The sequence below is a fragment of the Sphaeramia orbicularis genome, chromosome 11 (genome assembly GCF_902148855.1).
Source record: "Sphaeramia orbicularis chromosome 11, fSphaOr1.1, whole genome shotgun sequence".
Taxonomy (NCBI): Eukaryota; Metazoa; Chordata; class Actinopteri; order Kurtiformes; family Apogonidae; genus Sphaeramia; species Sphaeramia orbicularis.
The window spans coordinates 2,547,347-2,560,080 of record NC_043967.1 but is presented as its reverse complement, the minus strand read 5'-3'; the positions used below and the strand labels follow the sequence as shown (position 1 = coordinate 2,560,080).

General features: G+C 39.6%; 1 protein-coding gene across 1 annotated transcript in view; it reads left to right on the top strand.

Annotated features, from left to right (window-relative positions):
* The window catches only part of smad10a (SMAD family member 10a), a 28,129-nt gene that overhangs the window by 5,200 nt on the left and 10,195 nt on the right, over positions 1-12,734 (top strand). The window contains exons 2-9 of the mRNA XM_030146730.1: positions 2,142-2,217; positions 2,937-3,177; positions 3,483-3,657; positions 3,831-3,854; positions 5,399-5,602; positions 6,656-6,907; positions 8,229-8,330; positions 8,880-8,933. Of these exons, the coding sequence (XP_030002590.1) occupies positions 2,142-2,217; positions 2,937-3,177; positions 3,483-3,657; positions 3,831-3,854; positions 5,399-5,602; positions 6,656-6,907; positions 8,229-8,330; positions 8,880-8,933 (1,128 nt within the window). The remainder of the gene's footprint in view (positions 1-2,141; positions 2,218-2,936; positions 3,178-3,482; positions 3,658-3,830; positions 3,855-5,398; positions 5,603-6,655; positions 6,908-8,228; positions 8,331-8,879; positions 8,934-12,734) is intronic.

Sequence of the window (12,734 nt, the reverse complement as noted above, 5' to 3'; positions counted from 1 at the left end):
TACCTGCCTAAAGAGGTATGCAAGAGAAGTAGAGGAAAGGAAAATAAACAAGAAGTTCTCCACCAACCCAGCTAAGGTTTATTCTCAATGGCAGAGTGACAGGATCAACAACAAGACAATAACAACAGATCCACCCAGGGACTGAGACTGAGCAATACTGGAAGAGTATCTTGGAGAAAGAGGCAACACATAACACTAACGCCCAATGGCTGATAGGCTTACGTACAAGCAGAGCACAGCCAACTTCCAGAACAAGACCCAGTAGTCATCACCCTAGCAGACATCCAAACAAGAGTGTCCAAAATGAAGAGCTGGGTGGCACCAGGGCCCGACATGATTCACACCTACTGGACTAAGAAGCTGACTGCGCTCCATGAATGCCTAGAAGCACAGATGAACCAGCTGCTTATGTCAGGGACCCACCCAGAGTGGCTAACCCAAGGCTGGACAGTCCTCATCATGAAGGACCCCCAGAAGGGAACAACACCAACTACCGGCCTATAACCTGCCTCAGCACCACATGGAAGCTCCTATCAGGCATCATAGTAGCCGGCATGAGTAGACACATGGAGCAATACATGAGCGGAGCACAGAAAGGAATAGGTAATAACACCAGAGGAGCCAAACAGAGACCAAAGACCAGGAACACCAACCTGTGCACTGCCTGGATTGACTACAAGAAAGACTATGACTCAATGCCACACATGGATACTGGAGTGACTAAAGCTGTATAACATCGACAGGACACTAATCATCCAGAAGTCAATTAGGCGATAGGAGATGACTCTGGAGGTCAACTCAAAGCCAGTTGCACAGGTGAGCATCAAGTGTGGCATCTACCAAGGAGATGCTCTGCCCCCCCCCCCCAACTGCTCAGCATAGGCCTAAACCCCCTCAGCCAGATCATCGCAGAGTGACTTTGGGCACAGGTTCCAAAGTGGAAAAACCATCAGCCACCTCCTCTACATGGATGGCATCAAACTGTATGCCAAGAATGAGCCTGACATCGACTCCCCGATTTACCTCAATCAGATATACAGCGTGTCGTGTCATGAAGTGTTGTGTTGTCGTGTTGTGTCATGTTGTCTACTACGCTACTAGCTACACTATAAGTCTATTTTGAGTTTTATCATCTAACTCTGTCCCTCCAGTGGTCACATTAATCTTGTTGACTGTTGTTGTGTATATACTCAGTACACACCTCTACAATCCAGTGCATTGATGTCTTGGGCTAAACTCCAAAGTTCTTTTTATTTTAACACTCAAATGATAATTGTAAGTCTTTTTTTGAACTTGAAATTAAAAATTCTAGTATGTAACCTTTAAGTGTAGCTATCAGTGTTGGTGAAGACACAAACATAATGTTTGGTCCATAGTTGGCATGTTGTGACCTATGCCACGTTTCCACTATGTGGAACCGGCTCGACTCAGCTCGACTTGACTTGACTCAACTCGACTCGACTCGGGTACCAGATACTATTCCTGGAGACCGTCTCCATTACAGGATACTACTGACTTTACAGTACCTGGACATCATAGCGATGCGGCGCGTTACTTCCGTGTCATCTGCTCAGAGAGTCACTGATAAACTCGCTTGTTGTGTGTTGTCTCATCAAACTCATGCTGAATTTTTACATCGGCCACCAAAGACTGAATCTCCTGACTGAATGGTGTAGTTTTACAGACTGTCATCATGTGGAATAACCTACCGCTATATTTACTGTAAACTTCCGCATCTGGTTTTTGTAAAATGATGGGTCACAGAGAAAACTGTCTGACCGATCAGTGGTCTGCAGTGTTTACACGTCACCTTTTAGTATCTGGTCCCCAGTCTTGGAACCTAGGCTGAGGTGATACCAAAAAACTAGTACCGGGTACCAGATTCCAGGTCCTTTTTCGTAATGGAAATGCGAGAAGGCTGAGCCGAGCCGAGCCGGTACCATGTATTGGAAACGCGGCATTAGTCACTTTAGAAGTGCAATCTGTGAAGATTACATTTGTCAAAGATTCATTTGCAGCATATTTGCTTGTATTTTCTGTATTTGTAGTGAATGTGCTTATTCCTGGTTTCATTTTTCATAATGATGCGAGTGGCTCTTTCACCACCATCCCTGACATTTACCCATGTGTCCTCACCTCAGGGACTGATTCAGAGCTGGGCCACCATGATGCCAGTCAACTCTCTGGTCACTCTGTGGTTGAACCTCTTAACACCAGGTAATAAATTTTGAAAATATATATGGTATATATGTGCTTGGGTACTTTGACTGTTAATACCTTTTGCAGGTTTTCAGGCTTTAAACCCCAGACATAACCCCAGAAAAACACTATTATATGCCATTATATGGGGTATTAAGTGAGTAAAGGGTAAGATACATCAAGTAGCACAGAGCCATGCACAGCTGTTAAACACAGCACCTTTGGACTTTATTATTCTACACATCAATTAGAAAATCAATTAAAATGTCAAACCACTGACATTGACACCAAGAGAATTTGTTGCCAACTCTTTTAAGAATCAATTTGGATCGATTTAATCAATTCGTCGTTGCAGCACTAATCGTTAACCAAGCATTTTGTGACTCACAGTTCAGTGACCAGATGAAACACATAATCTAATTCCCACATATGTAAATATATGTAGACATATGTACATATGTGTATGTACATATAGAGCAGGACTACACAGACTGGGCCTTGTGTCAGTACTGGTTACGGTTAGAGATTGTCAATCAATAAAACAGTGTAGGCTCAAAGAGTAGGTGAAGTAGGTTTTCAGCATTTAGTTTGACTTAGATTTTTGTGCATACTCAGCTTTGCTATCATATGTACACTTCAGCTTTTTCCAAAACAGATTTCCCTATAAATCTTGTTTATCATTTAGAATATACCTTTTAGTGAATAAGTGCATAACATTTTTGTACATTTTTGTGCAGCATTATGTCAGTAAATCCTCCGAGCAGCAACGACGCCTGCCTCAGCATCGTCCACAGTCTTATGTGCCACCGTCAGGGTGGAGAGAATGAGGGGTTTGCCAAACGAGCCATCGAGAGCCTTGTGAAGAAACTGAAGGAGAAGAAGGATGAGTTGGACTCGCTCATCACTGCTATCACGACCAATGGAGTCCATCCCAGCAAGTGTGTCACCATCCAGAGGACCCTGGATGGACGCCTGCAGGTCTGTCCATTAACCCTAATACATGCACAGCTGTGGACACACCTGGATCACTGCCATTAACTATAACTGCTTTAGCTTTACACCCATAACTGTTTCAAAATGTCAAACACATTTTTACAAAATCTGAAAAGAAAGTGCAGACTTACTCATATTTCCCATCCATTACTTTTCAGTGTTTGTATTAAGACTGATTAACCAACATCATGGTTTTTACCCTCGGCCACACTGGCCACAGGGTATTGTCATCAGTTAGGATTTGGGTTGTTTGTTGGCAACAGTTAAATAATGCTGTCCTCTCTCCTCAGGTGGCGGGAAGGAAGGGATTTCCTCATGTGATTTATGCACGGCTTTGGCGCTGGCCTGACCTCCACAAAAATGAGCTGAAGCATGTGAAGTTCTGCCAGTATGCCTTTGACCTGAAGTATGATAACGTGTGTGTCAACCCCTACCATTATGAGAGGGTAGTGTCACCAGGCATCGGTACGACAGCTCCATACATACTCTGCTCTGGACTCTGTCCCTATTTTCTTTATTTCTTTGGATTAACCTTATGTTGTTGAAGTAATTATGTAAATAATGCTTCAATTTCTGTATGATGGCACCACTTGAATTTTCATTGCTTTGTCTTTCTTTTGTTCTTCTTCCTTTGACAGTTGGCCTTAGCCTTCAAACTACAGGTGAGGTTTCCTTTGTCAGCACCACAACAGCTTCAGTGACTGGACATGTGAAATGAAACCCTGTTTATTTGGTGTCTGTCTACCCAAAGAAATTACATTTTACTTATGGCTGGAGGTACAGATCTTAGGTATTAAAATTTGGTTCCAACTGATATCAGGCATTTTTTGATACCCTGTAGTATATAAGTAATTTAGTTGATGCCAAAAACAGGTTGTGTAATATCCTACCTTATCCATATTTGCAATTATATTTGTTGTGTTTATCAACTAAAAATGAACTGGAAAATACTGTTGACTGTACATTTACATAAATAGTGTCATATGAAACAGTACCTGATAAATGTGAACAAATATGTGATAAGAATAATCTCATCTTTTTGTACTGTATAAATATTTACACAATACACTAATTAGCGCTAGCTGACCTAGTGAGCAATTGACTGGTTATACAATTCAATACAAATGAAGTGAACATTAGCTGACATAGCAAAGTTACGCTAACAGACTGGCTTTTGGAATTAACAACGTCACATTTACAAGTGCAGTAGAGGTGTCTGCCAGGAGAAATATGTTTTATTCAGTAAACAGAAGGGTCAAATGATCTGTCAAACAAAGCTCTTACAGCGCTGGAAACACAGATAGTAATAACTTTAAGCCCCAACATCATTCAAATTGGAGCGTTATTTAAAAATCATTCCTCATATGGTTGTCATAAAAGGAAAAAATATTTATAGAGACCAAAACCACTTTTGTATAAGATTGTAACCATAATTATTTATTCTGTAGAACTGACTTTTGTGGCTTTAAGAGGCGACTTTAAGAGATTAAATCAAATCAAATTTTATTTACATAGTGCCAAATCATACTAGAAATTATCTCATGACACTGTGAAATCCTTCATCTTAGTCATATGTGTAAATGTCTTGTAAAATTTAGGTCACAAAATATTTTCAGATTTCAAATTGGCCAATGTTATTTTAATATTAGGAGTGACTGTTGTGTAGTTTTTATTTTTACAGAAGGACAATAATGCTGCACAGTTATTTTTATTCAACTATAAGTTGTATTGAGACAACTTTGTCTGTATTGTTGTATAGTAGCTCTGGTTTGACATTCGGTAGCCTGTGGTACCCTGAATGCAACCCCAGTCCTGACTATTCCAACAAACTTCAAGCAGCTTCTCTGTAACTGAAACCAAAATACATTTTCAGCAGTTTTTTGTTACCTGACTGTTGCACAGATATTATCCTACTAATAGGCTGAGAAGCCTCGGATGATTTATTTGTTTATTGATTTAGAAATAGATTTATTTATTATTTTATGGAAAACCTACCTAAATTTACCATTTCACTGTTATAATATTAAGCTATTTTTTACTATTTTGTGTGCTGTTAGCTCTATCCATATTCAGTTAACGTGTGATAAGCTTTCCATCCTCATCAGCCTTAATTTTATCCCATTCCCATTTTGAGATGGTTTAATCATCTAGTCCTTGTTACTGTCCATTCCCTACACTGACCATCACCTCATTCTGTCCCCTGCAGTGGCCTCTGGTGGGCTAATCAAAGAGGAGTACATTCATGACTGTATTCAGATGGACCTACCACCTGGAATGCCTCTGTCTGACCACCAAGCAGCCCTGAAGCTCCCCCCCCAGGACCACTATGGACAGCCCCTACCCAATGCGCAGCTACCTCCGGAGCCCCCCCCTGTGGGCAGATACACCAACCTGCCTGTCTCCCCAAAAGGTGAGCAGCTCCTAACTGCACGTATGAAATACTGGTCTTGTAAGATGCTTTACATACAGCATGTGAGCACAGGTTTATTAATAGGCAGATTTGTCTTTTGAACATGAATATAAGTGTGAGTGTGAGTAAGGTTTGGGAGTTCCTAGATTCCCAGGATTAGTACAAGTACAATGCATTCATTAATGTACTTTCCTTTAAAAACAGCACTCTCATTTATCACTTCAGACTCCCTGTATTCAGATTAATACAGGGAGTGTGTCCATAAGTATTTGGACACTGACACAGACTTTATAATGTTGTCTCTGTTCACCACCACAGTGGGTTTAAAATGATGCAATCAAGATGTGATTGGACCTTCAGCTTTAATTCAGGGGTTTAACAAAAGTATTAAATTAACCATTTAGGAAGTGCAACCAATTTAGAAGTTGTCTCTTCATTTTCAGAGTCTCAAATGTAACTGGTGCTGGTTTCTGCTGCTTTGCTGTTTTCAGTAACTGAAAGTATTCTCTATTTGGTTGAAATCAAGTGACTTGGCCACTGCAGAACATCCCGTTTTTTTAACTTTCAGAAGCTTGTGGGTTGCTTTTACAGTATATTTTTGGACATTATCTCAAGAGCTGTCATTGGATTGAATCTGAGCATAGAGGGGATTCCTTTATGATATGATAAGATAAGATAACATTTGACTTTATTGATCCCACTGTGGGGAAATTTCACTGTTAACAGCAGCAAAATACAGAAAAACAAAGTGCAGAGGAGACAGACAGAAAACACAACAGCAACAAAAAAATAACTCTGAATCTTTGAAACGCCATATGACATGAGGCTCAATTCACTTTGGACACAAGCAGCTAGTAGATACGTTTTCCAAAGGTCTACCTTTGACTTTTATATTTTGAGTCCATTGTAGAGCCTGTATTGTTTCCTCTGGTAGTACAACACAGCACAGACTGTGGCTGCAGTAGAATTACAGATTCAGCTTCCTTACAACAGCAGAAGTGACATATGTGCACCTTTGACACCCCTTGATGTGTTTTTAATTTGTGTTTTCAGTGTCCAGCTCTGGTTCCATGATCCCCATCCAGGGGGGTCACGGTGATGGCCATCTTAAAAGTGCGTCTCCGCAGGCTCAAGTCCCTGTACCACGACCCCCAACCCCAACTCAAGTCCCTCTTCAGCAACAGACTCCCCAACCACCCTCACAATCTCCCCACCCACCACAGGCCTCTCTACCTCCACCCCACTCACATGGACAGAATGGGTACAGCAGCAATAAACACACTCAGAGTCAGGCTGCCTTCCACAGTGAGTTTTTGTCCAAGTTTTGTTGTTGCATTTTGCTGAAAATTACAATTACCAAATAAAACCTTCTTATCTTTAAAACCAAGGGGCAAATTCCTCAGCTTCAAAATGAAGTCCATGCAGAAGTATCATAAAGTGTAATACTGGCTCTAAAAAGCACTGGGTCCTCAAGACTTACATTGAATTTCTCTGTAAAATAAGAAGTCGCCATGTTGTCATGTATTTTACCTAATCCATCTAATAAGAGATTTGGTGGTCCATTTATTCAATTTTTCCTCTGTTATTAAAGTCTTAGGTTGAAAACAATGCTTTGATGTCTGACAGATGTGTGTGACCCACTGACAGACTTCCAGGACTTCTCTTTAGTTAATCAAATACGTTTTTTCCTGGCAGACAGATTGAAAGTAGTCAAATGATTATTGTGCACAGTGCACGAGTATATCATCATCATGTCTGTCTAAAATTGGCCAAATGTAAATGTTGTTCAGATGAAGGTACTGACTATAAATTCAGTTATCTGATACCATAAGGGTTCAGGCAGTTATGCAAAAGGTACTCCTATTATGTGTGTGTATATATATATATATATATATATATATATATATATATATATATATATATACTGTATATATATATATATATATATATATATATATATTTTTTTTTTTTTTTTTTTTTTTTATTTATTTATATGTGTGTGTGTGTGTGTGTGTGTGTGTATACATACACACACACACACACACACACTCACTGTACATCATTCATGTACAGATTAATGAATTGGATTTTTACATCCCTGACTGAAAGCACTGTCCATCACTCTTCAGACCTTAAAGGAATGAAGAAAAACATGCCAAATTTTGCTTGTAAAAATGTAAAGGAAGAAATTGTGTCATTTGATTAATTTCAATCAAATGCTTCTTTTTCTTTCAATCAGTAAATGTTTGCTAATGGGCTAACAGAGGTGAACCGTATCCAGCTACAGTTCACCTCCAGCGCAGTCCAACTGGGGGGAAATTACAAAATAAATTGAAGTGATTTTAAAAATAAGTAAGAGTATCACAGAACCAACTACAGTAAGAGTACCACAGTAATAACAATAGTAGTTACACGTAATAACAGTAGTAACACAGCAGTAACCACAGTAGTAACACAGCAAATGGTCAAACAAGTAGAAAAGTAGAGTGTTAAAGTAAGTGTTAAATTTATTTTAAATGAAAGAACACATTCAAATGTTCATGATGAAGTACACTAACCAACTGTATGTATTTAGTGCTTGATTGATTGATTGATTGATTGATTGATTGATTATTTTGTAATGCAGCTGTTTGGACAGGCAGCAGCACAGCCTCCTATACTCCTATAGGACCCCAGCAGAACGGCGCTGGTCTTCAACAGACTCCTCTTCATCATTCAAACCACCACTGTAAGATATATATCAGACCTGTGACTAATAAAAACATTTGGTTTAGTATTAAAATTATCGTGTGAAATGTACAAATACATTTTCAGAAAATTTGGGACATTTTCTAAAATGCTAAATGCTAAAAAGCTGTGATTTTTTTCATCCTTGAACCTTTACTTTAAACTTTATCCTTTTAACTTCAACCTTAATTTAACTGACAAAAGCATAAAGAAAGACTTTCGATGTTTTTAGTGGCCACCTGTATTGTATTGTACAGTATTTTGTAAATATGAAGAAATTTACACTTTGATACCTACAACCAAGCTGTCCAAAGCTTTTCATTACTGATACAAGTTTACTGTGATTCCATCTTTGAACTTGTTTCATCTTCCAGTCCTTCCACCATTGCTAATAAGTTTGCTCTGCTGACCCACAAATGGAACTGGTAAACATTAGGAGTGTTGGATGAACCAGGGCGGCCTGTGATAGAGAGGATAAAATACCCTTATAGATATAAGGGGAGTGGGTCATCATTTCATCTAATAACCAACAAACATGTTTGTCTTTCAGGGTCCCAGCATCATGGTTCAGCCTCTTTCCCTCCTGCTGTGTCAAATCATCCAGGTCAGTGCAATTTATGTATGTCTTGACAATTGTGTGCATCTACTAATTTAGCTTAAAAAGTTGCTTGTGATTTCCAATAGTTTTGTTACATGTGACTGAAATATTTTCTTACTACTGTGAGAATATCATGCTCACTACCATTATCATCCATTGTAGTGACAAATGTCAGAGTAGACCTCCTCTCCTTTTTTCTGAATTGTATTTCAGTATTATGTGTGAGTGTGGACTGGAGTTGTTGTGCTGATAATAAACAGAATATGATAGGATTTAGGAAAGGTAAGGATTGGATGTAGCACTTAAGTGCTCAAACATGCTTTACATAAACAAGTACAAATACAAAAACAGAAAACAAGCTAATTCATTACACTCAGGTATTAAAACATAATACAAAACACTGAAAACAGAAGTTGTGGGTCTTCAGATTTGGTGGGACAATAGGCGATCTTGGGGCTTTGTAGAAATTTAAAGTGGATATGACCATTTGAGCAAGTGAAGGTTCTGAAGAACGACTGTATTGGGTGGGTGGGTTTTGGAGGTCGGTGAGGGGGAGTTGTAGTTGTTGTAGTAGTAGTTGTTATTATAGTTGTTTTAGATATAGTTTTTACCCTCAGCCACACTGGCTGAAGGGCATTGTCTTCAGTTGGTTGTCCGTCTGTCCAAAAACTTTGCCATGCACTGGTAAGTCAGGCCACTGGGGGCAGTAGTGCGCCTGATAAGTCAGGCCCAGGGTTTTCAAGTGCACGCATGTTATGTTTGTTGTAGTTGTAGTTGTTTATGTAGTTGTCGTTGTAGTAGTAGTTGTTGTTGTTGTTGTCAAAGTTGTTGTAGATGTAGTTTTTGTCATAGTTGTTGTAGTTGTAGTTTTTGTGGTAGTTGTTGATGTTGTAGTTATAGTTCTTGTTGTAGTAGTTCTTGGTCTGTAGTTGTTACCTCCAGCAGCAGGTATCGTGATCGCTTGGCTTTGTGTGCGTGTGTGTGTTTGTTTGTTTGTTAGCAAGATAACTCAAAAAATTATGGACGTATTTTCATGAAATTTTCAGGAAATGTTGATACTGGCACAAGGAAGAAATGATTAAATTTTGGTGGTGGTCGGGGGGGGCCCATAACTTTTTGAGTTATCTTGCTAACAAACAAACAAACAAAAACAAACACGCACACACAGGAGGCAGACAGATCTGTCTTGGCGGAGGTCTGCACTCTCCGAGTGCTTTTCTTGTTGTTGTTGTGGTTGCTGTTGTAGTTGTAGTAGTTGTTGTTGTAGTAGTAGTTGTGGTTGTTGTTGTAGTATTAGCTGTGGTAGTTGTAGTAGTAGTAAAAGTAGTAGTTGGTGTTGTTGTTGTCATAGTTGTTGTAGATGTACTTTGTAGTAGTAGTAGTAGTAGTAGTAGTAGTAGTTGTAGTAGTTTTTGTTTTAGTTGTAATAGTAGTAGTTGTTGTACATGTAGTTTGTTGTAGTAGTAGTAGTTGTAGTAGTAGTAGTAGTGGTAGTTTTTGTTGTAGTTGTAATAGTAATAGTTGTTGTCATAGTTGTTGTAGATGTAGTTTTTGTTGTTGTAGTAGTAGGAGGAGTTGTTGTTGTTGTTATTGTTGTTGTAGTTGTTAGCAACATGGCAACGGCCAAAAACTGCTTCAAAATCAATGGTTCCTAAATAAATGAGTGAGATCAAAAAAATGAGTGTGGGCCGTGTACAGTAAACAAACCTATCAACGCGACCAGAAAGATGTTGAACTGGGGAGACGCCGAGATCCGCGAGCTGTTGTCACTTCAGGTGGAGGACTCTATCCATGCTAACATTTGTAGAATGGTGAAAGACTATGGAGAGGTTAGCAAGACTGCTATGCTCGGAGTATTTCCGACGCACAAGTAAAACGTCACACTATGCACTGCGCTGCATCACTGCCCATTTGATTCCAGAACACAGGTTTGCTGTGTAAAAGTCCAGCTTGTCTCACCTCTGTTACTCCTTTGGCGTTGCTGTGGAAATTGGTTAATGGTGGCAAAAAGGTGGGATCACCATCTCACCTTTTTTCAGGGATCTATGTGTAAAAGTGGCAAATGAGTAAAATGTGAGTGATGGCAGTAGAGTCCAAAGGCGGTTGTGCCACTGGATTATTTTATACAACTGAGGAGGATGGAATGGTTCGATGGTGTCGAACGCAACCCTGAGGTTGAGGAATGAGAATGTTGAGGAAGCCAGAGTCAGAAGGAGGTTATGGGTGACTTTGAACAGACTGGACATAGTCTTTGAGTTGAACAGTGATGCACTATTTCATTATTTGTGCAAGAAATGTTAGGTTCGATAAAGGTCTGAAATTATTTAAGTTGTCAGTGTCCAGGCCAGGCTTCATGAGGATGGTTGTGAAGGCAGCAAAGTTGAACAAAGAGGGAACAGTATCAGAGGTGAGGGAGGAATCTAAAATATCAATGATTAGAGTGGTGAGACAGGGGAGAAAAGCGTTGAATGAAAGGGAGAGAGGAGGTTTGGAAGGGGGAGTTAAATGAAAGAGAAAGTTTTGGAAAGGTCAGAAGGAGGAAAGGCTATGGATGGTCAGCAGGAGATGTGAAGGTTCTGGATCAAGAGTGATGGTTCAAGTTTATGTCTTTAATTTTGAAGTGAAAGAATGATACGATGTGTTTCATTTTGGGGGTGAAGGAGTGTGACATGTGGTCCACTGGTTGAAGAAGCTTGTTTATAGTGGAAAACTGTTTACAGAAGTTACAGCAGAAAACAATCATTTAAGCAAACAGAAGGTAGTGTAGAGGCTTAAGACGGGAGGGTCATCTGGGATTCAGCAGCTCCTTTCAGTCATGGTGTCCAGGCTTCATCAGTCTTTGTTGTGGGTAATTATGCTGCATTCCAGGCAACCCGTAACTCCTGTTTTTCCAACCTCCTACCTGCAAAAATGCACTGGGATGGCAGTCAAACCCGTGAACTCATACTAGATCCATGTTCTCCCACTTCCGAGTTCTGACGTCACATAGTAATGGCGCCCCCCCATGGATGTGGTGTTTATGCAGATTGTTTATTAAAACAAGGTATTGCTCTGACATTATTTATCTGCAAATGTTCTGTATAATCAGCAGCTGCTCTAGCGTTAGCTAGTTTTCAGTCCAATGAGTGCAAGAATAAATTAATACCAAATACAAATCCAAATATACAAATAACATAAAAGGTAGAACAGCTTCTCTTGTATTATGCACCATTTTTCCACCTCTGTTTCCCTCAAATAAGCGAAGAACAAACACCTTTGGCGATAGAAATGATTGTAAATGAGCATAACATACGGTCCACCATGATGGTTTGTTTACATCTAGCTACCACAATTCCTTGCGCTCAGGCAGTTTGGCATGACTTGCCTGGAACGTGACAAAGTTGTGAGTCATGGTTTGAAGTCATGACTTACGGGCTCAAAAACCGGCCTGGAACACAGCATTAGCATTACTTTGGCTCGGCTAATGTTTTCTTTAACTCAGTGTATTGTGATTCTTAAGAGTCTATCAGCAATTAAAGTGTTTGTTTCATTAACTTTTTTGTAGGTGTGTTAACCTGCAGTGTTAGGATTAGGGTGTCATTGTAAAAATAATAGTGGCTTCAGATCACTCAGATCATATTCAGCTGCTGATGTTTGCAAGTGACCATCCCAGAGGACATGTTGGAGACATCTGAGTTTATGTATCAACAACTTACAGAGATTAGTGAAACTGTTACGCTCATTTTGCAATGTTATATTACTCTATGTTCTGTGTTATCATGTTTACCATTCAGTTAATCATGTTTTGTGTTATTTTGTGATCTTGGA